This window comes from Xylocopa sonorina, chromosome 9 (assembly GCF_050948175.1).
Source record: "Xylocopa sonorina isolate GNS202 chromosome 9, iyXylSono1_principal, whole genome shotgun sequence".
Lineage (NCBI taxonomy): Eukaryota > Metazoa > Arthropoda > Insecta > Hymenoptera > Apidae > Xylocopa > Xylocopa sonorina.
The window spans coordinates 5,881,592-5,905,615 of NC_135201.1; the positions used below are offsets into that span (position 1 = coordinate 5,881,592).

Here is a 24,024-nt window from a genome sequence, read left to right on the forward strand (position 1 = left end):
GTCGTGCGAAGTAATTTAGTATTGGCAAATGGTATTTGTTTCTATGTACAAGACGCTGTAAGCACACAGTTGTTTTATGATACTAAAAGAGGCTTATGTAAATCACACTCAGAAAAATGGTCACATCACCAGTGCTGCTAATTAACATTTTGGTTTATCAATCTGTTGTACAATTATTCAGAAAGGAAAATGATATGTATTGTGATTTATAACAAAAATACGATTTTATTAGAAACATTTTACGAAATTTTACAATGGTACGTATATGCATGTATAATCAAAGAATACAAGCATGTTGTATAGTACGAGCCAAAATACACTTCTATAAGCTGTATTCTACTTCCACATTCGCGCACACATACTAGGGCGGACTGAAAACTTCGTGGCCTAGGTTCGCATTTCCGCAGTTGGTTCTAGATATCTTTTTATGCAGTCATAAGCGCAGAGAACTCCGTATACATTATACGGAAAAATTAAGCCACTCTTCAATTTGCCCTGGTGCATTGTAGAAAACCGATACTTGTCGAAGCACAAATTTCGACGCAAATACATACTTTCAACAACCTTCCTAAAAGAAATTCTAGCGTACATTATACACATTCTTTTAAGCCTATTTTAAATGGTAAAAGCAAATTGATGAGGCAGCAAATTTCAGCAACCGTTTACTTTGTTCCCAGATAAGGGATACAGCCTCGTGAGATGACCTGGCAGTGTGAATTCGTCACATGTGTACACAGAAGAGATGATCGATAATACACACTTGCTCACTATGTGATATGCAACGAGACGATTATCGTAAAAAGTTCAAATGATTCTACGTCCTCCAAAAGGAAAACGTAATATCTACTTCAAAATAGTGAATGTACATGTACGTGTTTCACGAAACGATCACGATGATACCACGGCTTCAGTGTAATATGATAAGAAAATGTTATAGAGTATGTAGCCTTCAGTTTTAAGCGATGTGTGATTGCTACATAGATAAAACTACACTTATACATTGGATCAGCCGACAAAAATATTTTTTCATTTGTACGTTGATTGTTTAATATTAATTTATATACACGAACGGCCGATTTTTAATACTTTTGATTACTATACTTTAACAGTTAAAAATAATTTAATGTAGTTTTGTAATATACTTTCTGAAACTGCAAGGCCCACATTTTTACTATCTCACGGTCTGTCTGTATGTAAAAAATAATAATGTTAGGCGCTTGAGCAACATTAGTTGCTGAACAAAGAAAATCTCTAATTGCCTTTTTTTATAGCATATAATAATACCGTTTTGTAATATTACGCTGGAAGCGAATACCGTGCATGTTGTCGATCACCTCTCTTCTGTATACACATCTCCGCATGTAATGTATTAATACGTGTATTAATACGTCTCTCGAAGCTACACTTCTTATCACCAAACAAAGAAAACGGCCGGTGAAACTAACCGCTTCACCGGCTTGCTTACATCATTAAATTTGATCTTGAGGATCCTTGGTTTTCAAGTGAAATGAATAAAACGCGACAAATTTTGTTAATACACCTAGTAGTTGACAATAGCGAAACAAATATTATTGACAATTCGAAGAAAACGCTTCGTTCTTAAAAGCTTACGCGCTTCATCCTTTCTAAGAGGTAACAACTTGAACTCAAACGTTATCTGCGTGTCATGTATAGAGCAAATCGCGATACTTAATACAGACAATTCTCGGCGAGGGGTTCTCGTTTCTTCGGATTCCTTCTAAATGGAAGTACGCATTTAGATTTTTTGTGCAGTCTGCGGATTCAATGGTTCTGTAGCGGACGACTTCCCGTTTCTCTGGTTTCTCCTGCGTGCACGACGCTTCTTAATCTTCGATTCGGCCCCGACGGCTAAGAAATGATTCTGGAAGTACTCCTCGATCTCGGAGAGCTTCTTGCCGTGAGTCTCCGGAAGCAGCAACCACACAAACACAACGGCACCTATGGAAACACCAGCGAAGAACCATTGCACCGCATACGATCCTATAAAAAGGATAAAGTGTAAAAACTGATTGAGAGAAATTGTAGACACATAGCTTGTAAGACGTATATACCGCCTAGAAAGTGTTGTAGACTTCTGTAACTCTGTAGAGCGGAGAACATTAGCAAATTGGCTATAGAGTAACTAATAGAATGAGCTATTCCTCGAATCTCGGTTGGAAAGAGCTCGGCAGTCATGGTCCACGGAATAGTAAGCATACCGACCATAGATGTGCAAACGTAGAGCAGTAGACACAAAACAGGTACCTATACATATAAAGTGTCCCGTATATAAAATAATTTCTGATTCCCTCGCTTTTGGTCAAGAATAGATATTTGGATTTGAAAACGTACCCAATATCCAGAACGATCGCCGTTCTTGATAAGATACGTATAATAACCGGAGACAGACATACAAAGCGCCATCCCCAAAGCAGAAATTATACACAAGGCACGCCTCTTGTATCGTCTTAGCAACCAGGTATTCACCATCGAACAGAAGAAACGGGTTATACCGACTAAAATCGAGGCTATGTATTCATTCACACCTGATCCAACTTCCTGCATAATAATAATTATATTAATCACGATGACCAACGTATATTCTGATTGTTAAATATTCAGGTATATATGACGTGCTGTTTACTTGGAACCACGTGACGGCGTAGAAGAGAGTGATATAAATGCCGGAAAACTGTTGGAAGGTAAAGAACAGGAAGAGTATCGTCATTGGTTTCCATCCTGTTGGCTTCAGGAACTCTCTGCACTTCTGGGATAGACCACTATGCTTGCTTCTCCTTCGCTCACTGGATTTTATTTCCATCTCCTTCACTAACGTGTTCAACTGCGCTTCTGCATCGCTTATTTTCCCCTGTTTCGATTTGTACAGCCTGCATTTGAAATCGCAAAAATTACTTCTATCAGCGAAACCTACTTCTTCTACGTCTCGCATCATTGGGAATGAAATGATCCGTTTTGTTGTCGGTTCGTTATCAGCGAACCAAGATATTCTTCCTGAGTAATTAACAAACTATCACCACATCATATGAACTGACGTGGCCAAGTTGTTCGCGAAGAAATACTTCCTTACCATTCAAGCGATTTCTTCGCATCATCCAACCGTCCCTTTGAGACAAGCCACACCGGTGATTCGGGGACGAACAGTGCCACTAAAATGACTGGCACGATAGCGTAGACGATACTGAGCCAAGCCACCAGCCTCCAGTCAAGGTACGCACCTTTTACATACGAGAGAACCATACCAAACGAGGCCAACGTTGGGCCAAATGATAACATTGATCCTCTCAATTCCGGTCGTGCAACTTCCGTAATATAGACAATAGCTGGCGAAGTAGCCAGAGCCGTGGACAATCCAGATAATAATCGACCAACTAAAAGCATTGGGATATTGGTAGAAAGTGCTATGAGAATCCATCCAGCGATACAGGGGATAGCGCCGAATTGAAGGGTGCGTAATCTCCCTACTGTCTCCATTAGAAAGCCTCCTAGCAGGGCACCCAATGGAGCGCATACCACCACCACGCTAGCTGAAAAAAAGAATCGATCATTAATTTATACTCCCGTGCGAACGATGTTAACGAGAGTGCGTGCACGTGTCACACCACCGAGGGAACGAAATCGAGCGCTCGCTGAAAGGCCAAACACGGTCATCGCCGTTTCCTAAATACGTCATAGTGCGAATCACGTGACGAAGGGAGATCTTTCGTCGGTACAAGGCACTACAAGAGGATTTTCGAGAGAGTTGCTGTCCAACGTTCGCCAAGGCAAGACTGACTGTCTGCTCGGTATAATTAAGCGATACTAGACACTTAACAGTGTATACTTTATATCTTTATACATTTGCATATTTGCATTTTTACATTTACATTAAATATCGTTCATTTGTGTGCTATTTTATTCATTTTATTATCTCTAGGTTGTCACGGTCGACAATAATATTGCCATTTCCAAGATACTTATTACTATGTTTCAATTTCAACTGTTTTTTTTTTTAAGGACTCGGATATGACTGGAAAATAACAGTTATGTTTGAAACAGAAAACAAACTGGCCGTACCTCTGTTAATGGCAATTGAGGCACACACACAGTTCAGCAGCGATAATATTTATGAGCCAATATCCTTGGAAGGATACTCGTGCAACGACCTATCTGGCCTGCGCGAAGAACGTGGGGTCGACGGACTTGGAGCAAACAGGGACACCACTCTAATTTTTCTCAGTCTACCCCACCAAGGAAGAAAATTGATTTTTCTCTAGCCTTGGTCGGAAATTAGTCAATACAGGACAGCAGTTTATTGCGAACGCTCGAGTGAGCAAAACTTGCAGACTGTAACGGAATCTAACGATTTTAACGAAACTTTTAGACGCTAAAAGATTCTCGAGAAATTTTATAAATAGTAAATAACGCTTCAACAAAAATTGATGTTAGGTAATCGAAAGCGTATTGCCTTTGGAATCAGTGGCAATTTATAAGTACTCGAAACGTATCACATAGTGGGAAGAGATAGTGAAATTAGAAAGAAAGATATACCTTCCTTAAACCGACTGTTTTAATTTAGCGTACCTAAGGTATAGTTGTTTATGTATGCCTTGGTAGACGTTTCTAATTGACTATATATTTTGTTACCTACGTAATTATATACGCGTCGCTAATATCTCTTCTGACCATTAAGAATTATTGATAACAATATTTGGTGTTTGCGATATTTGACAATTAACGCGTTTGATAGCTGTAAACTCGTTTCACTTTACGTAATAGCAGTAATTGCAGTATTTCGTAAACCTCTATCGCAATTAATTATTGCGCTATTGACGATTTCACGCGGTAGTTGCTTACCGATCCAAGAAGTCTGCGTCTGAGTGGCGTACAGTTCCGCGTCCTTAGCCTCGAGATGAGGAATCAGAATAGCTGAATAAGCCATGGCTAGGCCTACCGATATGTGGAATGATGCAGCCACAATACAGGCGGCGATCTAAGGATAGATTCAATTATACGTTTGATCATTTCTTATTTGAAATATTCTTAGAATGATGGCATACTTCAGGAATTGCATTTCTAATGGTGGTAGGCTCAACGAAACTTTTGTTGAGACTTCTGCTCGAGACGATCGCATCTTTGAAGCATTCCTTCTCATTTTCCTCGATGTTCTTCGACGCTTCGCGTTCAACACTGCAACACAAAGAGCCCGCATATAATATTTCGCTGGAACAGAACTTGAGACTATTAATTTTTATCGACACAAGCAGAGTCTGCTTTTTACACGAAATGCATCAGAAATTACGAGAAAATAACTAACTCCGATTAGATTATTTTTAGCTTTCGTTTTGAATGTATCGGGGCATTACTAAGCAAAGTAATCTTGAGAAAATACATTATTTATACGTCTATGTATGCATGTATACCGGTTGTGGACTCGTAACGGATTAAAGTATCACTCCATAATACAACTTGTAAAGAATAGTATAATAGTTTTCGAAGACACGACATTTTTCAAATCGATCTATAAATATTTATGAGGTTTGATGCGCTGTTACGCATTTTTTACTTCTTCGGTGAGCACCAAGACTGTTGTGCAATATGAGTAGTGGAACACCCGTGACAAATCACGAGTTGCGACAAACCGTTTTCGATTCGTGGCAACTTTATCTGGCTATAGTCTCCAGTAGCCAGATTGTACGAGTCATTTTATTTGGAAAGTAAGCTTTGTACTTGAACAAATGTACTTGGACATCGTGCACTGCATTAAAGACAATTGTACTGGTATTTGCAAGGAGTAGCTACCAGATTTCTTTGTTTATTTATAATATAATAATAATCATTACGTTATTATATGATAATAATCATAATAATGGTAATAGTAGTATTATTAATAATCGCGCAATGCCCAAAATCATTATTTTTGATTTTTATGACTAATCGTATGAAGCTTGTATTTTATTTTTTACCGACCTCTTTGGTAACAAAATACTGACCAAAAGTAGATTTGAATATCGACCATTTAATTTGTTGGCATTGTATAAATATGCGTGTGTATTACAATTTGTATCTCCAGACGATTGACTTTCGTAACTATGTGACATCACGCGAATTGTTTTATCGAACACGCATGATGTTTATGTCTGCCCTGGTAATTGCAAGTAGATTTATGGCAGCTGGCGATTTATTGCGACAAGTTGATGCAACTTAAATCGACTATTAACAAGGAACAAGCTGGAAATGGGTTCAAGCATCATTTAAATACGACAGCCACGTTTAACGACCGATACCAAAGCCACTTCTGGTTAACGAAGGTTCACAGGCATCGATACGAATATCTTGTTTCCAAACAAAGCCAACGACACGACGTTTAGACTGTTTGCCCGCGAAAATATTGTGTGTCGCGTAACAGTGGCTGAATACACGCGCGATATATATCTTCACGACTAAGCTGCCAGTTCTTAACTAGTCTTATAATTAACTAAGCGCCCAGAGAATTAACGTGCGTTAATTGAAGGATTTTGCCGTTGACGAATCCAGACGCTTATAGACAAGACACGCTATTAAGTATCGTTAATAACTCTCAATATACGCAGTTGTGCAATTTATTAGACGGTGACACGAGCGATTCGTTTCAATTTAATACGTTTGTTACTCGGTCAAATGTTACGATTAATTTTCACCATTAACCGTGTGATCGTAAACAAAAAAATATGCGGCAAATTATATAATTTCCTCGGTCGGTGCTGCTACCGTAATTGCACATAGCGGGAATATTTCATCGTGCGCTTATACAGTTAATCACAAAGTATCTTAAATTGAAAACATATTGCAAGATTGTTGCGTTGCATCCATCGACGTCGTGTTACGCGAGAGTCGTCAGTACATTTGTATCGATTAAGCAAGAAAAAAAGTTACTCTACCAATTAATTACATTCTCGTCTTATCCGAGAGACCGATTCACCTCTGCTTGATTTGCCTCGATGAAAACAGTTTCGAAAGCGTCTTTGCCTACGTAACCAGTCGCTTCGCCCACACGCAGTATGTATATACGTATATATGTAAGTATATACATGCATGTACACGTGGTAGATTTCCTACGATTAGTCAGAACAACATTGTAGTCAATACCTTAACCACCAAGACTCTAACAATAATTTGCCAACGTTAAACAATAATTGACAAGGCGTAAAATTTCAACTTATTCAACTGGTATTACCTTCGACACATTCGCACCAGCTGTAACAGTTGAAGCGTGCGAGTAATTCGACACGAAATAAGCAGAGCGATGAATACTGTTCATTGATCGATGCAAACGATTGATTGGTACTGGTATGTACTGGGTCTATATGCTGAGAGAGTCGTGCATGTGTAAATATAACAAAATTGGCTGCATTCACAGTGATTTAGCGTTAGCTACAAATAATCCATTTCTAAAAATCAAGTGTGTTAGTTGTTATGGCAACCTCTGTGACACGTTTCTAGTACATTTTGGTACTTATGAAAAGGAAGATCTATTCAAATGATATTAATCAATTTTCCTAAGAATAGAAGAAGAAAATAGATGTAAAAGTAAGTATACACGTGTACAACCAGAATTGGCAGCTTCACTGTTGAGGCTTAAAACGGTGAAGCAACTACAACTTCTGCGGCGTTAACGCATACGTGAGAAAACGTAGCATCTGGCAAATTTTTACCTTGAACAGAAAAGTATCACGCCGAGGTTATCTCAACCAGACAAATGGGAATTTTAAATTGATCGCAAATTTACTTTCTGCCGGTGAATCACACGACAGACTAATTAAATGCTTACGGAACGAGAGAAGTGACCAAAACTCCGACAAAGGACAGGAATAAAAACTTTTATCGCGACAATGATTATTGGATGACGTCACATTATGGCTATTGTAGCTACGACTTCCTTTTACATAGCTGAGTGATAGCGAGTCAGCAGTTCCATCGCGTTTCTTCTTCCTTCATCGAAAGTGTACGAAGAAAAATATACACGACAGTTATGGCAGCTCCTGTTAGCTCAATTCATTCACACAATCAATACAACGACACAAAGGAAATAAACAAAATATTATCTTCACACGCTTAGCAGACACCTTTTAACGTGACGTATGCAATCATGCTGGAAGAATTTGGTACATAAGATAAAAGAACACCTTCCGGAAAAAAACGATGCAACGATTCTCGTGACTGTACGCACTGATCATACTTACGTCAATTACCGTGATTAGTCGGTTCTTTTATCACGAAGTCACAATGAAATCGATCCTTATTTTTCGTTGAATTCAAGCTTAGTATATTTGTACAAACTGTATGCATGCGTGAGAATTTTGTCCATAAAATACGTCTATGAAAAATGTAACAATTCTTCAAAATTTTTCCGCCATTTTCATGCACCGCTTTCTAGGACAACGTATGAAGTAAACACGCAGTCTAACCTAACCAATGTCGATGCTACAGTCACCAGTCATCTTCTACCTTTTCAACAGTACGTTTCGATCTTAATATATCTCTCTTGGTTTGTTCTGCGTATCTTAAAAGATGAGAAAAAGTATTTAAAACATGTAAATTTGTTAGCTTGCTTTAAAAAAGGTAGTAATACTGAGAACATTGCGAACGTGTTACGTGTGCTTGTAATTGATTTCGAAGAATCAAAATCGTAGATTTTATCGTAAAGGATCTCATCACAAACTTGATGGATAACAATCCACGAGACACTGCTCGGAAGATAGAAGATACTCGAAATATTCCGTGCACTGAAATAAGGAACCTTTAGGCGTAACAAGAATTGGATATTGTTAAACGAAAAGTTTGAGGAAATTGAGAAAATCTTAAAATTTCAGAAGAACGATGTTCATCAGCAATTTTCACACAGCAAAACAATTAGCTCTGCGAAGAAGCGGTCTCAGCCGGACGAACGTAAGGCAACAGACGCCATAAAATGCTCGGTATCAATGAATACAGAGGAAGCGTTGTTTTCCATCACGTAAACGCTATGCCGTACGTATCTTAAATCGTTCGGAACAAGTTGTTACAATTTAATTGAGATGTTCTGCCTCATTTTCTCCATCTTGTTGCATTTGTGACAACTATTTCTTCATTTCTACGACTGAGGTAAAAAATTAATGGTAAATAATATATCGTTAACGAGAGGATGTAATACATTAATGATTGTTGTCGCCTTTGAAATAATTGAATAATGGATTTTTTTATCATAAAGTATCTGGTAAGAAACCTCTTATTATACCAGAATCCACGATACAGGCCTTTGTACTGTCTCTTAATAATTAAACAACAAATTCGCGGTTTGCGTATTAACATATAAGATATGTGTAAACCAATTACAAGCGTTATTACAACTCGCAACACAGGTGACACTACGCGGCCACTTTAGGAATTAAATTGCCAAACTTTATGTATACAGGGTGATTCACTATTCGTGTGACAAATTTTTACAGCTGATACTACACCTCAAAGAGATTTCCTCACCTCTGTTGGGCTTATGGGGAAAAAACAAAAATCCCAATTTTCTCTGCCATTTTTGCAAATCGGATGTAGATTTACATGAACTTTGTTGTTGCTTTTGAGGCATAGTACCAGCTGTACAAATTTATCACACGAGTAGTGAATCACTCTGTATACGCATATCATGGTAACAGTAATTGATTTATTTACCGCGAGATTATTAATGGGCGTAGAGGTATAGTACCTATCGATACAATATACGCGTATTTTCTGTCGAAGTTTTAATTAAAAACGAGGACAATAGAAAACTACATCTCATTTAATCAGAAATAAGGTAATTTCATCAAGGAATAAATATCCATTTGCCTATTCCTTTAGATATTAATATGTTTGTTTGTCGTGCTTACAGGTTTGCATGTTGCGTTGTTCGTGTAATAGAACTAATTTAACTTTGTTAGAAAGAACAATGATGTTCAGTTATATAGGATCAGAGGTTAATTCCCAAAATTGAAATCGTAAGCATCGTTCAATCCAATATTACAACTGTACATATAATTATATCTTCCTAATTATAGTTAGACACAAATCAAATTGTCACTATTGAATTTTATGCTTTAAACAAGTTTCTAAGAGAAAGAAGAAACTCTTCAAAGAGATATATAACATCATACTTTTGACCTGATATTATACATTTTAATTCTAAAAGAGTGAATGACTGAGTGAGAGATAGTGCGTGTGTCTGAGAGTTATATTAAAGCTTGAATATTAATGAGACTAGCTGCACATAAATATTATTATCTCAGCTAAATAAGTATTATTACTAATTAGTAGGTCTACGTATCATAAACTTGGTTTTACCGGCATTAACGAAAAACATTATTTTAATTGTAATATTGTGAATTAGCAAAAATGCTATTCATGTTGGTGAATCATGGCAAAATATTATTTGTCGCGTTATCGCCACATTTGTTAGATAGGAATTCTATTCTTTCATGTTAGTTTAAGCCCAACATTTTTCTTTATACTAGTATTAGTTGATCTTGACGAAACGACTTATATAGCATATAACTGGAGAAATAGCGAAGAAAGAAACAAACTGGAAAGCACAGATGCATCACAATTTAAAAGAACTGTAATTCTTATACGTTTAAAACAGGAGTATAACCCTGGCAGAACTGGTTCTCCTCAGAATGACTCTTCCTGTTATTCCCCTGAACGAACCACGCGTTTCTAGCCGATCCTACCTACGCTCAAAAAAGTCGATCGTCCAGTCTGTCGAAACCTTTTCGCAACACCAATTTCTTTTCGCACAATGTTTATTCGGTCGTTGTAACTTAGACTCGTTAATGAAACACACGTTCGATCGTTATGAGGCAGGAGTCAATTTCGAAAGACACGTTCCAAAATTTTCGTACATCAGCCGGCCACGATATACAAAGTGTTTCGAATATACTAAAACAGTCGATAAGAAGGCGATTACTTACATAATATTTAACGTTAGAAAATAAGTACATAAGTATCGTTCCACGTACAAAGCTTTAGTTAAAAGAAAAATACAATATAATTAATAATTAAATGAACGAACTGAATCATCAGTATGGATGTATTGAAAAATGTAGTTCCATGCAAAAAATATCACATTTCTTATTCTTTTTTATTTCTTATTATCTTCCTCAATATAAAATAAAATCTCTTATCGATTGTATCAGCCAAATGGGTGGATACGTTCTGTTTGAATACCACTCGTAGTATTTATTTGGTTTATCGGTTAGTCGGGAACACTTGACAAATTTTCAGAAATCATTTCCTCTCCGAGTGTAATATAATTTTCAAAACACCCTGTAGATGCACATACATTCAGATGTACGTACGTACGTGCGTGCCCGAGCAACAAAAACAGATTTGATTATATACGTATAGTTAAGTTCGATCCTCTCGCGCGAAGATACGTTAGGAATTACAATAACATAAGCTTCGCGAGATATTGTCATCCTTTGAATTCTCGATTACCCAAGTTAACTGTTATGAAATAGAAATCGCAACCAGTCTGCAAGTGTTAAGACACCAGACGCACGATTTTGAGAACCTCTTTTCGCGGAACAATGGCACGCTCTATCGTGTTACAACGAGCGTGGCTTAAATTACGGTTCAATAAAGCAGAATTATATACCATACGTAAAGTTCGTGTTAAAGGTTTTACAGTCAAATGGAACTTCGAGTAGCTCTTCAAACATTAGTCGTGCATCGAATTTAGCCTGACAGAGAAATGCATTGCGTCTCTATACATGTACGAATAGATAACGCAACGGTTTCAACCGTCGAGAAACGTTGAGAACGTGACGTCGATGGCATGTAGGGAAGAGGATAACCGGATATTTGTACAATACAGCGGGATCATTCGATATCCTGCCGAATTATTCACGAACAGGCAGGTAGTAAAACCATCGTATCAAAGGCATAGGAGAAAATCTCTGGGAACTCCTTGTTGGGAATTCGTACAATGGTTCGAGGGACCGTACCTAGGACATTAAAGGCGAGCCTAAAGTCCGTCAATTCTATAGGCGGCAGGATCTAATTTATGTATCGACCCGGTTCAGAAGAGAATATTTATGTTAACCTTGAATACAATGTTAAATTAATCGTACACACAACTCGAGACAATTAGGAGATCCAACGGTTTCATTGTTTATGCAAACGTTCACACCGTTAGGTTAGACGTTGGCTATTATATACACGCTTGATACATTAATCAGACGATTTGCTTCTTCTTTGCATTTAATCTATCCTCATGAATTGTATCGCATAGCGTGCATACGTATAGACGTATTTTTAAGCAAGGCTTACCTAAGTGAGTAAGGATCCATAGCTGATTGCCTTTGTTTCTCGTTGACACCAGTTACCGTGTATTTGATGCGCCGTTAGCGTCCTGCTCCTCCCCCTTTTTTCCTTTAATTAACGCGTTAGTCAATTTGACCTCTCCTAAAAAGAGCCCTCGTCAACTGAGGGTGAAACTGTTGCACTTGATCACCATCTTATACACTCTGGAAAAGTATAAAACATCGAATGCAGTCCCAGATTTAGTTGAAACCATTTCTTTTGTTGTTACAATATGTAATCGTTTGTTGGACGAGATGTTCATAAAAATCAAACGTCGCAAGGCAGACGTTCATTAGCTTGCGTAACTCACTGTTGCGGTTACGCAGACTATGATCACGAACATACGTCTCGTGAGAGACCGTGGAATACCGTAGTTAATGATATAGTAATTTCATAACTGAAATCGCCTTCGTGGCAATAGACTAACTTTCTATGTCGAATACGAACCCAACTTTTTTTTCTCGTTCGTTTATAGAATGTACATATGCACCGACCGAAGGGAAACGCACGTTTTCGTTCAATTCGCACACCTTTCCTTCGCGCACTACCCTAGACTACCGTTCATGTAGCCTCCATAATGTTATTGCGCAGCGTTAAGTCAATAAATATTCCTTGCTTAAGTCAATAACTGAGAATTGAAGTTCATCGTTTCGCGAGTATTAACTCTGTCTACTTAAATGCATGCCGCATACTCAATTCCGTGATAGTCATCATGTACACGAGTCGACGAAGACCAAGATTAACCCTCTTCTCCGCACGCAAACCATGTAACAAAGCTGTAGGTCCACGTTCCACGTTATTTTATACTTTGCTATATCCGTCGCCCATATTTACAATCGGTAGCATGTAAGTTTCGAACATTTACCGTAAAACAGAGTTTATTTCTTTCAAGCTACTACTTTTACTTAAAAATAAATGAATTTTCGAGATGTGCGCAATTCCGTGAACCTCACCAATAATAACATTTTTTTTTATGGACGCGTAAAACGTCGACGCGCATCCCGTTTGAACACCAGTCACATTTGAATCACGTGAAATTTACAGAATAATTTCTTGCTACAATTTATCCTCCCATACTTTGTACATACATATGCATATGTCGGATGCATACGTACATACATGCATGCGTATGTGACGGAAATGACAGGCGCAACGTTCCTAACAGACAGTCTATAAGTAGCACGAAACGCAACAAATAATACCGAAAGTCAAACTAAATTGTTACCCGACGAGAAAGTAAACGATTGTATCGAAGAAATTGGCGAACGAAACTTTGCTTGGCCTACTCTATACGTCGACTCGTGTAACGCCCGGTTAAGTCATAACGTACAGCTGTGCTGTTGAATTCTCCACCATTGAGTTACGATTTCAGTTGTCAGAGCCGGGTCTCCCTACATTAGAAATTGCATCAGGACCAGAAGTTGGTGATTCTTAATATATCGAATCACGATAGAGATAGACGTTTTGCGCCCCGTTGCGTAAACGATACACACGTTATAGTACGTTACGTGATTTAGAACTATAGGCAAATACGAACAATGATTCGCATATCCCAGTTGGCAAACGACAAGTTTTGGTAGGAGTTTTATTTAATCGTTTAATAGGTTCGCGGTGGTTGCGATACTAATGGTCGTAGATTACTCGGCGATCTTAACTTAAATAAATAAGACATTGAAATGTGTACTAATTTCACAAGTGCCGTTTAATCTCGTTTAATGATCAGTCTATCGTTGAGTGATATCATGATATAAATTAATCGATTTTCAGAAGACGATATTAGACCGCTGCGTGGGAACTTATCGATACTTTGCTAAAAAATGTTCTAAACAGAGTTTAAAATTATTTTCATTGAATTTCCTTAGAATGGAATTTGTACATTATAAAAATTATATTAATGAAAAGAAAGTAATTACCTGCGAGCTGAGATAATGCGTACACCGACGACCAGGTCAAAGGTCGAGCAAAGTCGAAATCACATTAGGTAAAGCAGGGTATACTATGTATAAAGACATTCTACAGGTGTGGTCTGGTTAATATTACGTAATTTATGCTAGCATCGATAAATTTTTACCTGCCATATCAGTCGCAAACTCATTTAGAAGATATGCTGCATCCAAAATCGAATTAAAACAAAGGAATCCAACAAGATTTGTACGTTTCGTATCAAAATTTCTCGTAAAATAACTGTACGACACCTGCTTAATTATTTAAGATGTCCTATCACCGTGATCTCGTTGATATCGTTGAAATAAGCGTATGTCAGTACTACCTAATCCGTCTATTTTCGAAGCGATTATAGATCATGGGTCACACGTGCGAAATGTTAGCAATATATAGAACAGTCTAAACTTCCTTATACCTCTGACAAAGACTGTTCTCGAAAACAACGCGTCAGTTTGTTTAAAATACAAATTTGCTAGATCTGATGTTCGATAGGGGTCTCAGACTGGTTCGTGGTTGATTTCATTGACCTGTACTCAAGGTAAAACACCTCGAGTCTTAAGGAAGAATCAACCGACGAGACGACAGAGCGATCGATCGATGAAAAGTCAACGAACACTGGCCTGTGTACTGTCTCTGTCCGTGTTCCACTCATCTAGACATTACAGCCTGTTTCTAAATCGATTCAAACGAAATTTCGTGCCTGCCTACATGTGTATAAAATGGTTACTTACTTTTGAATTTATTGATATACAAATACGCGTTGTATTAAATAGAAATACTCACTTTGAATGCTTGACGTTTGTTTCTTCTGCTTTAAAGTTGGCAGAGAGAGAGAGAGAGAGAGAGAGAGAGAGAGAGAGAGAGAGGAAGAAAGAGAGAGCTGAGGCGTCGAGAGAATAGTCTGATCGAAGGAGAATTTAAAAAAAAACTTAAACGTAGATGGCCCGTCCTGCTCCGCTGTTTTCTTTTTCTTTTTTATTTATTTCGCCACCCCGCACTCTCTTTCTGTGTTTATGGAAAAGAGCAGGAGTTTCGTACGAATGGACCGTGAAGCACAATACGCGGTGGCCGGTACGCGACTAAAGGCTGGGAATATTCGCGGCCGGTCGATCGTCCCTCTACTCAGCTGGCGACGCCTGCTTTCTGTGTCGGTATGTATGTACTACTCTGTATGTGCCTATGTATTTATATTACTGACGATAAAGCAGTCAATTTAAGGGTTGCTAACGGGTAGAGAGAGAAAAGAAAGCACAGTTTCGACTGCTATTGTAACGGTTACATCGTCGTACGATATACTACGACGGAAAAGCAGGCTTGGACAATGACCTATACTCACTTAAAGTTAGTCAAGATGTTTTGCGTTTCCCAGACTCGCGACACGAGTCGGCTCAAACGTGGAAGGAAAAAATACGTTTTATCTAATGCACCGTACTTGAAAAACCATCGTGGCAAGAGATCAGACTATTGGCTTTTAGAAAAGTTTTTTTACTAAATGTAAATGTGCTGTGATAAGGCACTTATAGATATACTTCGTGTAGTACCTCTGTTCGTACGAGTTCTTTTACCCGATTTATTTTAAATAATTTTAAAAAATGTTCGAAACGCAGTTTCCACGGTTTGAGAGGTAATAAGATAAAATAGTAACGCAACCGTAGAGAACCGCCGCGGTTCACGTGTACAAGAGCGTGTGTTACAAAAACAGCAATGAGTATGGAGGCGTGTGAATCACGTGGACAATAAGAGAGGCTACCGGTTGTATGGTGCACCGTATATATAAATATATACATATATATACATATATATATAGATTCTGCATCGGAGGTCTATCTTTGTGAAGCTGAGTAGAAGGGTCGGACGCAAAACGACCGAACGTCTCGAAAGAACTCGCAAGACATACGGGGAAAGGCTTTGCGGTCTTTAACCCATTTCCTCAGGGTCGTCGTCGTCTTAGTAGAATCACCGTTTGTACATATGACGTACACATCCGAAACATAGATATTTAAAAATGGCAAAGTTTTAGCGTGTCTTCTGACGGTCTTATACAGTTGACACAACTTTTTACCATTTCTTTATTTCTTCTAGACTGCGATAATTGAACAGGTTTTAATCAACGAGGAAAAGATATCGATATGCTGTTTCTAAGAGATAATATAAGGTCTTAAGAGAGATAAAAATGCGTATGTGCGTGTTAGAGAAATGTCACCTGCTGTAAAACACGCTGGTGTAAGACTTCCCAGTGGAATAGTTGTTGAACGTAATTTTGCTAACGATAAGTAACGTAGATAATTCTTCTGCAATAAGAGAACAGGTAATTGATATTACAGTACATTTCAATGTTGTTTCGTAATTACTGTTGGTAGCTATATATCGTCCCGCAATTGAATTGCTGAAAATGAAAATTTGCAACAACTCGTATTATGTATCGATTTTCATTTAAATTGATATGTACTATGTATGCAACGTGTTATTTCAATAGTTACCATTGACAAATTGCATACTCAGCTGCGCAGAGTTATGGGGAATGTTAGAGACGTCTGAGCGAATGATGCTTTTAAGATCAGATGGCGAACTATTAGATAAATTGTCGTTAATGATAAAAATAATTTTGTTCATTGTGTTGCTAACTATGTAAAAAAAATCTGTAAATTCTATTATAGATTTGTAAGTTTTAACTTTCTGCTCATCGTAAATAAATAGGAGAGCATTTCCTGCAGTTAGCAGTCTTTTTTAAACGTGATCACGAGGATTCACGAGTGTTTGTACTTTAGAATCATTTCTCGAGTTCAATTATTCACTTAACCCAACTTCATTGACGCTAGACATACGTTTATATTGTATGGCGCATCCCACGAAAGCTGTGAAAAATTTCTTTTCTACATTGTTCACACCATAATAAGAATTACTTAGTACCCCCTTTCTTTAAAGAAGATCGAGAGTTTTCTGCTTTTTATAAATCATTTCGTAATACACGTGACAAATCCTAATAGATGATTAAAATACATAATGTTGGATAGAAATAAAAATAATTCAAGTTATCAAAATAATAAAATACTAATTACCTTTTTAATGTAATTATTATAACAATTATGTGGGTGCGTATATGTATATGTATGAATAGTACTTTTTGGTATAATTATAAAATACAGGCACCTATACGTATATTCTTAATATGTAGTTTGAAATTTCGCGGTTCGAAGAATACTTGCTGGAATACTTATCCACTGTCGGTAAGTTTCGTGACTCGTCACAGTACTTGTTAAAGAGTAGTATATAGCTCTATTTGTTACGTACAAAGTAAAATGGCTGTTTTAAGTAGGCTCTTGCTTGCAACTAACTGCCAGAAATTATCCCGTACCAATGGCTTATTACAGAAATTATTACCAAAAAATAATAGTTACATATTTCTAACGCAAAATGGTAAAGATAGTTTGCGAGTTTTTATAAATGGAACGTGTTACTCATGACTGTTAGTGTTTTGTTACGCAACAAACTTTTCATACAACTGTGAATAGTTCATTTATATGTGATGGTTTACTTGTGATAGTTAAGCGTGATCTAATTCATTAGAATATTAGAATCGCTAGAAAATAGATCAATTTGTTTTCACGATTATTGCAGAAAATTACATTCAATAACTGTTATACTTTTAATGATCTACGTGTGATTATAAGTAATGTTGTTCTTCATCAATTTCTAGGTAGTCGAAGATGGATGTCAGAGGAACGTACTATGCATATAACTGCAACTCGCTGGCAATGGTCTCAAACAAAAAACTGGTTGCATTTCTATATCTTATTGGGAGTTATACCTGCTGTTTTAGTTATTGTTTGCAGCAATCTATTCATTGGTGATGCAACATTAGAAGCGATACCAGAAGGGTATGAGCCAAAGGAATGGGAATATTATAAAGTAAGATAATGTTTACAATATTTTTGACATTTTCAAATTAACATTCTGTAGTAGTTTATATGAATGATTAATATATATCTGCTTACAGCATCCTATTTCTAGATTTTTGGCACGATATTGTTTACCTGATCCTAAAATGGAATATGAAAAATACCTTGCTAAAGTACATAAAGATTATACTAGAATGCAACTGACTAACCTGGAGAGAAACATAAGAGCTCAGATAGGAGAGCATAGTGATTATAAATACTTTTCCTTCAAGAGAGGTGCAGTCAAAGATATAATAGAGCTAAGAAAACGTATAGATGAAGGCGATATTGCTGTGTAGTGTATTGTATTAGTTTTTAAATATATTTTAGACTAAATATAATGTAGGTTGTTAAATTTACTTGAGATGATATTCAATATTTAATGAAAGAAATAAAATTAGCTTCTTGCAATTCGTGTGTTATTGATTTACTAAATTAGATTTTTTAAAAACTTTATACAAGTGAAATTTATAACTTGACTGTTGCGAAAAATATTTATACAATCATTTTTTGGTATTCCAAGGGTTCTTTGATCACTTTCATGTTGTTTCTAACATTATCGGTCTAACGTAAACAAGATCGTAGCGCTACCGATTTCAAAGAAGTTAAAGCCAACTTCCCAAACATTTGTGTTCATGTACGAATAACTTACCTTTACATACTAATGATCGAAAGTAAATAAAATTTAGTTGTGAGATATTTACTGATACTATAGAATCCCTAAATAAGAAGAGATTTTTCTTGGTTTAAAAAATTCGTTTTTTGTACTCAATTATTAAAGAAGCATTTACTTTCCAGAAAAGTGGAAAATTTCATGTCACCACAGCACGATTATTCTAGTGGAAAGCTAATGACACTGATTGTGTAGTACGCCGATGCCAACGTAACTCCTAGTTAGTGATCATTGTCAAGGTTGTATCGCGATATCTTGCATAATGCTTTGCCGGTCTGCATTATGAAGCACTTTAAGAAAACGTGTTGTGGAGGGTTTTGCATGGGTATATGCGATTTCAACGCCTCATCGTAGCACCTCTACTACTACTTCATCACCTGAATCGATCATTTGATTAAGTCTACGCGACTTTTTACTTTTATTACTTCAATTTCTCGGTATTGCACGTGGCAAATCATTGCCACTCGTTGTTTAACTATGTATTAGCCACATATAAATTCCCAGCCTGTACAATTCTCGGAGATTCCTTCGGCTATTAGATCCAATAACATTTATTAAAAATAGGTCCGTCCGATAAATAGTCTCGCTTAGCATTGCGAATGTTACATTGAATCAAATACTTGAATCATATTCTTCATCTGATGGATAATGGAAGATGATTAATAATTATCTAAACATTGAAGGTATTTCCCAATGCTTTATGATTTGTTTTGTTTAATCGTTTTTATTCATTAAGTCCAATTTATCAGGAATAATAAAAAACTTTTTCGCCGCAATCATCACCGTATGATGATTTTTTATCGACTCATCGCCGGTAACAACACGATTATGTATTTTGTGGTTGGTGATGCAACTCGCGTATGCGTCTCACAAGATTAATATACCACGAGGATTCTCCTCGCATACACCATTAAACGGCTTTTACCTTTATTAGCGAAGTTTTCAAGCATGAATAAAGCCAGCGTTCTCCAGAGGTCTCAGGTATAATATAGCAAAGGGCTTCAAAATGATATCTCTAAATATTATTAGTGTCTAAGTGGCTTTGTTAGATAAGCTGTTTTTATCAAACTGTATATTTTATTATCATTTTTTGGTTGCTATAACTTCTTTTTCATGCATTTGTACACGTTCCTGGAAAATTTTAATACAAAAATGACCCCATAATATAGACATTATTGATTTAGAAAGTGTTTATTCTGCAGTTTGAACAGTCAGAGCAAAAATTTAACATTTGCAATTATACCTACTTCCCCATGTTTTTTGTATTTTCTGTGATTTGTCGTGTGATCGCGAGAGTAGTTCCTATTATAGTTTTTGATGATGAATATTTGAGAAATTGTGTGCTGTGCGTTTAAATAATACGATGCGATTACGTGCTACATTGTTATAGCGTTACCATAGCAATCGTACTTCTCTCTATCGTTAGTGCATCATGATTGCATAACAATACCAAATGAAACTCGATATGTTTTCTGTCTTCCGGAAATTCCTATTTTTTTCCCCGCTATTTTTCATTCGCTTCTTTTTTTCTTTATTTGATATTTATCCAATCTCGATATCAAATCGATGGTTATCGAACCAATCATCGTAGCAAAAAAATCGCGTAACATTCTGTGCCGTGGGAAAATTTTTTGCATTTTTTATTTCCTGTTTCGTATATACAAATTATCATCGTTGATACATTTACGAACGAGAAAGACAAATTGAATAAAATCGCTTTGTTATAAAAAGAATGAAAAAAGCGAATCAGCAGATTCTATGCGCTATGAAGCAAAAGGTGATATAGCATATGTTCTTTTATCGCATTGTCTTTAACATAGTAGGATTAGTATCCTTTAAAAAATTGTATTTTTGCCTTCAAATGTATCGAGTCTGTGACTGTAGCCGTGACAATTCGAATAATTGGAAATAGCACGAATGAATCCAGATATGTGGCTTGCAAGGCGATTCAAAACCGTGTAACCAAGGTCTGTTCAAGTACGGTGCTATAAATTGGAAATTAATTAGCGCAGCAACACTCGAGAGGATACAAATTCGTAAGACTTAGCCTTCGAAGGTTTTAAATAGCGAAGTGTTACATCTAGTTCAAGTCGTCACATCGCGCGATCAGAAAAAACCTGGATTCGCTCAGGTTAGGTTAAGCGGTTACGCGCGTAGCGTTGCAAGAAAACTTGAGAAAGTTCATTATCTCAAGTAAGGAGGATTTAGGATGGGAATATCTAAAGAGGATATAAATACATCACACAAATTATAGAAACGTAGTTCGTTCTGAATATAAATAATACTGCATTTTTCTTTAAACAATTATATATATGTTAACAATAATTATATAAGCGCAATACATTATGTTCCTAATTGAGCATAGATATTTTGCAAGCATTTCCATTAGTAGAATTTACTGTAATCATAGATTAAGTATATAATTTGGTGATTCCATAATCAGTGCTATATAAAAAAAGGAGGATGTATTTCCTCTTTTATCAGTGGAATCCTTCCTTTTGGTAGCCTATCATAGTTAGGTAATTGAATAAAATTTTTACACCGATGATGCAGCGCTGCTAAATGATAGCTCATAAAATTTGCGATTTGAAACCACCGTCGATGCAAATTAATTACGATCCTGATATGATCTATTGTTTGAATTGTTTCGTATTACATCAATATTACGTGATATCGTTTCGCACACGAAAGGTGCAACGATTTACTTGCAGCTTCGATTCTTAATTGTTTGCTTCTCGAGCCATTTACTTTGTTCCGTGCTCTTTCCCATTATTAGTTTTCTTCTGAGCATTGTTGCGTTTTTCTATACATATATCTACATAGATTTACTTAGCATATACACTTGCGACAACATTTTTCTAACGAGTGTGCGTTCGGTTTACTACTTCTAGAAAAAAAAATTAAACGTAGAGAAAAAAACAATATCTCGTAAAAGACTTGCTGGATACGATGATCATTATGTAATGAGATAATTAATGTAATCATACGACTCACGTAATTAGACTAACGTAATAGCAGCGTCATTGATCGTTTATCATCTAATCGTGGACACTTATTGTCTTTGTCCATCTGAATGTTCAACATTCAGTTAAATAATTAATCTTTCACTCGACAAATGTACCATACAAACAAGTTCTCCGCAATGTAATCGGTAAAACAGATACCTTTTTAAACGACTCCATAAGAACTGTTGTCACTAGGTCCTCCAACTAATTTTATTATCGTCGCACTATTGCGGCATGTACGAATGCTCTTAAACTGCTTAGAGAAAATTCACTAAAATAGCATGTTCGATAAGTAAGCGAAGTCTTGTGTTTTGCGAATTTATTTATTATACTCACAGATGGGACGTCACACAAACGGAGCCATACAGGTCACAGGAGAGAAAAGGAAAAAAGGAGAAAAAGGCTTGTTACCAATGGAAGGTCAATCGTAATCGAAAATGGAAAGCTTCGAAGGGCTGCGATTCCGATTTACATAAAAACCATTCGTCATGGAGATAGCGGCTTCCTGAGTGGGATGTCCTTGGACTTATTTCCTGGTTAAGACAGACTTTCGTTCATTCACATCGTGGTCAATCAATGGCAAGGTCTCCGTAAGAAACGACGTAGCCTGTCCACATGAACGATTGGCTCCCGATATATACTTTTGAACGATAAATACTTTTGAACGATCTTGTCCGGATATTGGAACAATATCCAACGTTCTAGTGTTGGACACTCGATACGACAGAGGTGGTCAATCTTTTTCATATCATACGCCAATTTCTTTCACAGACGACTTCCGATGCACCGTACAATTCAAGCATCTTTTCTACCTTCTTACGTTCACAGTTGGGATTGGAAAATAGGGATAGGGGTAGGGGCCTGTTTCGCTTAGGGAAGGAAAACGAATAACTCAATTGATGCGTTAGAAAGCTGTATGGATTGAACCGAGAGCACTCCAAAAGAACAAGTAGATACAAGGATACAGTGCGCTACTTATAGTCATTCAATACGCCACAGTTTGGTCACCTCTGCGATACAACATCCCGATCGCCTTATGCAAGTTCGCATTTAATTTCAGTGAGTTTACCAAACGGGGCACATTATTCTAATTTATTAATGCTCTATAATATGCCTTACAATATTAGAAATATCTTTAGCTAAACATACGGAGTGAATCTTAGAGACCACAGCAGTTTGCTGATGAAAAAGAGCACAAGAAAACTTCCATTCGTCAAGGTACTCAAGTATCTTTTCGGATGGAAAAACCTAAAACTTGATTGTTGGTAAGAATTGATCATCTATTAAATTTCTCTGTCTTAGACCTTATCTTTTTCAGATTATATTTTACATCGAGCAAAATATTTCGTTCCGGAAGTAGCTACGTAGTACACCTACATATACGCAGATCTAATGAATTGCTTGTAATCATGATTGTAATCTATATGAGTAAACAGCAAACCTATAAAGTCATTTGTTAATTAGCTATTGCGCAAACAATGAAGATCTGCGTGTGAACTGTGGCAAAAAATAAGTTTCTCGTGAGAGACTTTCTGGTTAAAAGATTGGTTACTCAATTAGATCGTCCTAATTATTCGCTCACCTTAGCTCGTCGCTATGATTTCTGGCTTTCAGGGTGAAGATTTTTTGATGCCGTTGATATCCAGCGTAATGCGATGCAGTAATTTAGCAATATTTCAGAACGCGAGATTCAAGGCTGTTTTTAGAAATGGGAATACCGTCTATCTCGTTGAAAGGATGTACTGCTTCAAAGGAAACAATAATAATTGATGCAGAATTTCGAAAACAGGTGCACTCTAAGAATTAAATTGATACAGAATTCAATATAGTATCAAGTAATACCAAATAATATAACAAAATATAATATCAATATTGTATTATAAATACCTATTATAATGCTTAATTAATAACTTAATTTCATTGCCACTCGTTCACAGAGAAAGAAGAGAACATTACATAATGTATAATCAAATTATTTTGGAGCTGCAAAAAGAGTCAGGAAGAATTCCTGTAAACGCTTTATGCATCCATTACAATCTTCATAAATGATAATTACGGTTCGATTAAACGATTCAGCTGGGAATTAACTATACTGGCGATAAAGATAATTGCGTCT

At 36.7% G+C, this 24,024-nt stretch overlaps 2 protein-coding genes across 2 annotated transcripts; one reads left to right on the forward strand and one right to left on the reverse strand.

Annotated features, from left to right (window-relative positions):
- Nucleotides 1-205: 205 nt before the first annotated feature.
- On the reverse strand, nucleotides 206-15,308 carry LOC143426612 (facilitated trehalose transporter Tret1-2 homolog). Its single transcript, XM_076900190.1, has 9 exons — nucleotides 15,076-15,308; nucleotides 12,316-12,512; nucleotides 5,058-5,187; nucleotides 4,855-4,990; nucleotides 3,089-3,545; nucleotides 2,645-2,888; nucleotides 2,353-2,559; nucleotides 2,073-2,265; nucleotides 206-2,001 (listed from the first exon to the last, which is right to left on the reverse strand). Exons 2-9 carry the CDS (start codon nucleotides 12,333-12,335, stop codon nucleotides 1,757-1,759), a joined length of 1,632 nt encoding a protein of 543 aa, XP_076756305.1. The 5' UTR covers nucleotides 12,336-12,512; nucleotides 15,076-15,308; the 3' UTR covers nucleotides 206-1,756.
- A 2,256-nt stretch (nucleotides 15,309-17,564) lies between these two features.
- Nucleotides 17,565-18,544, forward strand: Nd-sgdh (NADH dehydrogenase (ubiquinone) SGDH subunit). The gene is made up of 3 exons (XM_076900393.1): nucleotides 17,565-17,709; nucleotides 17,990-18,201; nucleotides 18,290-18,544. The coding sequence occupies exons 1-3, from the start codon at nucleotides 17,592-17,594 to the stop codon at nucleotides 18,527-18,529; spliced, it is 570 nt and encodes a 189-aa protein (XP_076756508.1). The 5' UTR covers nucleotides 17,565-17,591; the 3' UTR covers nucleotides 18,530-18,544.
- Nucleotides 18,545-24,024: the final 5,480 nt, after the last annotated feature.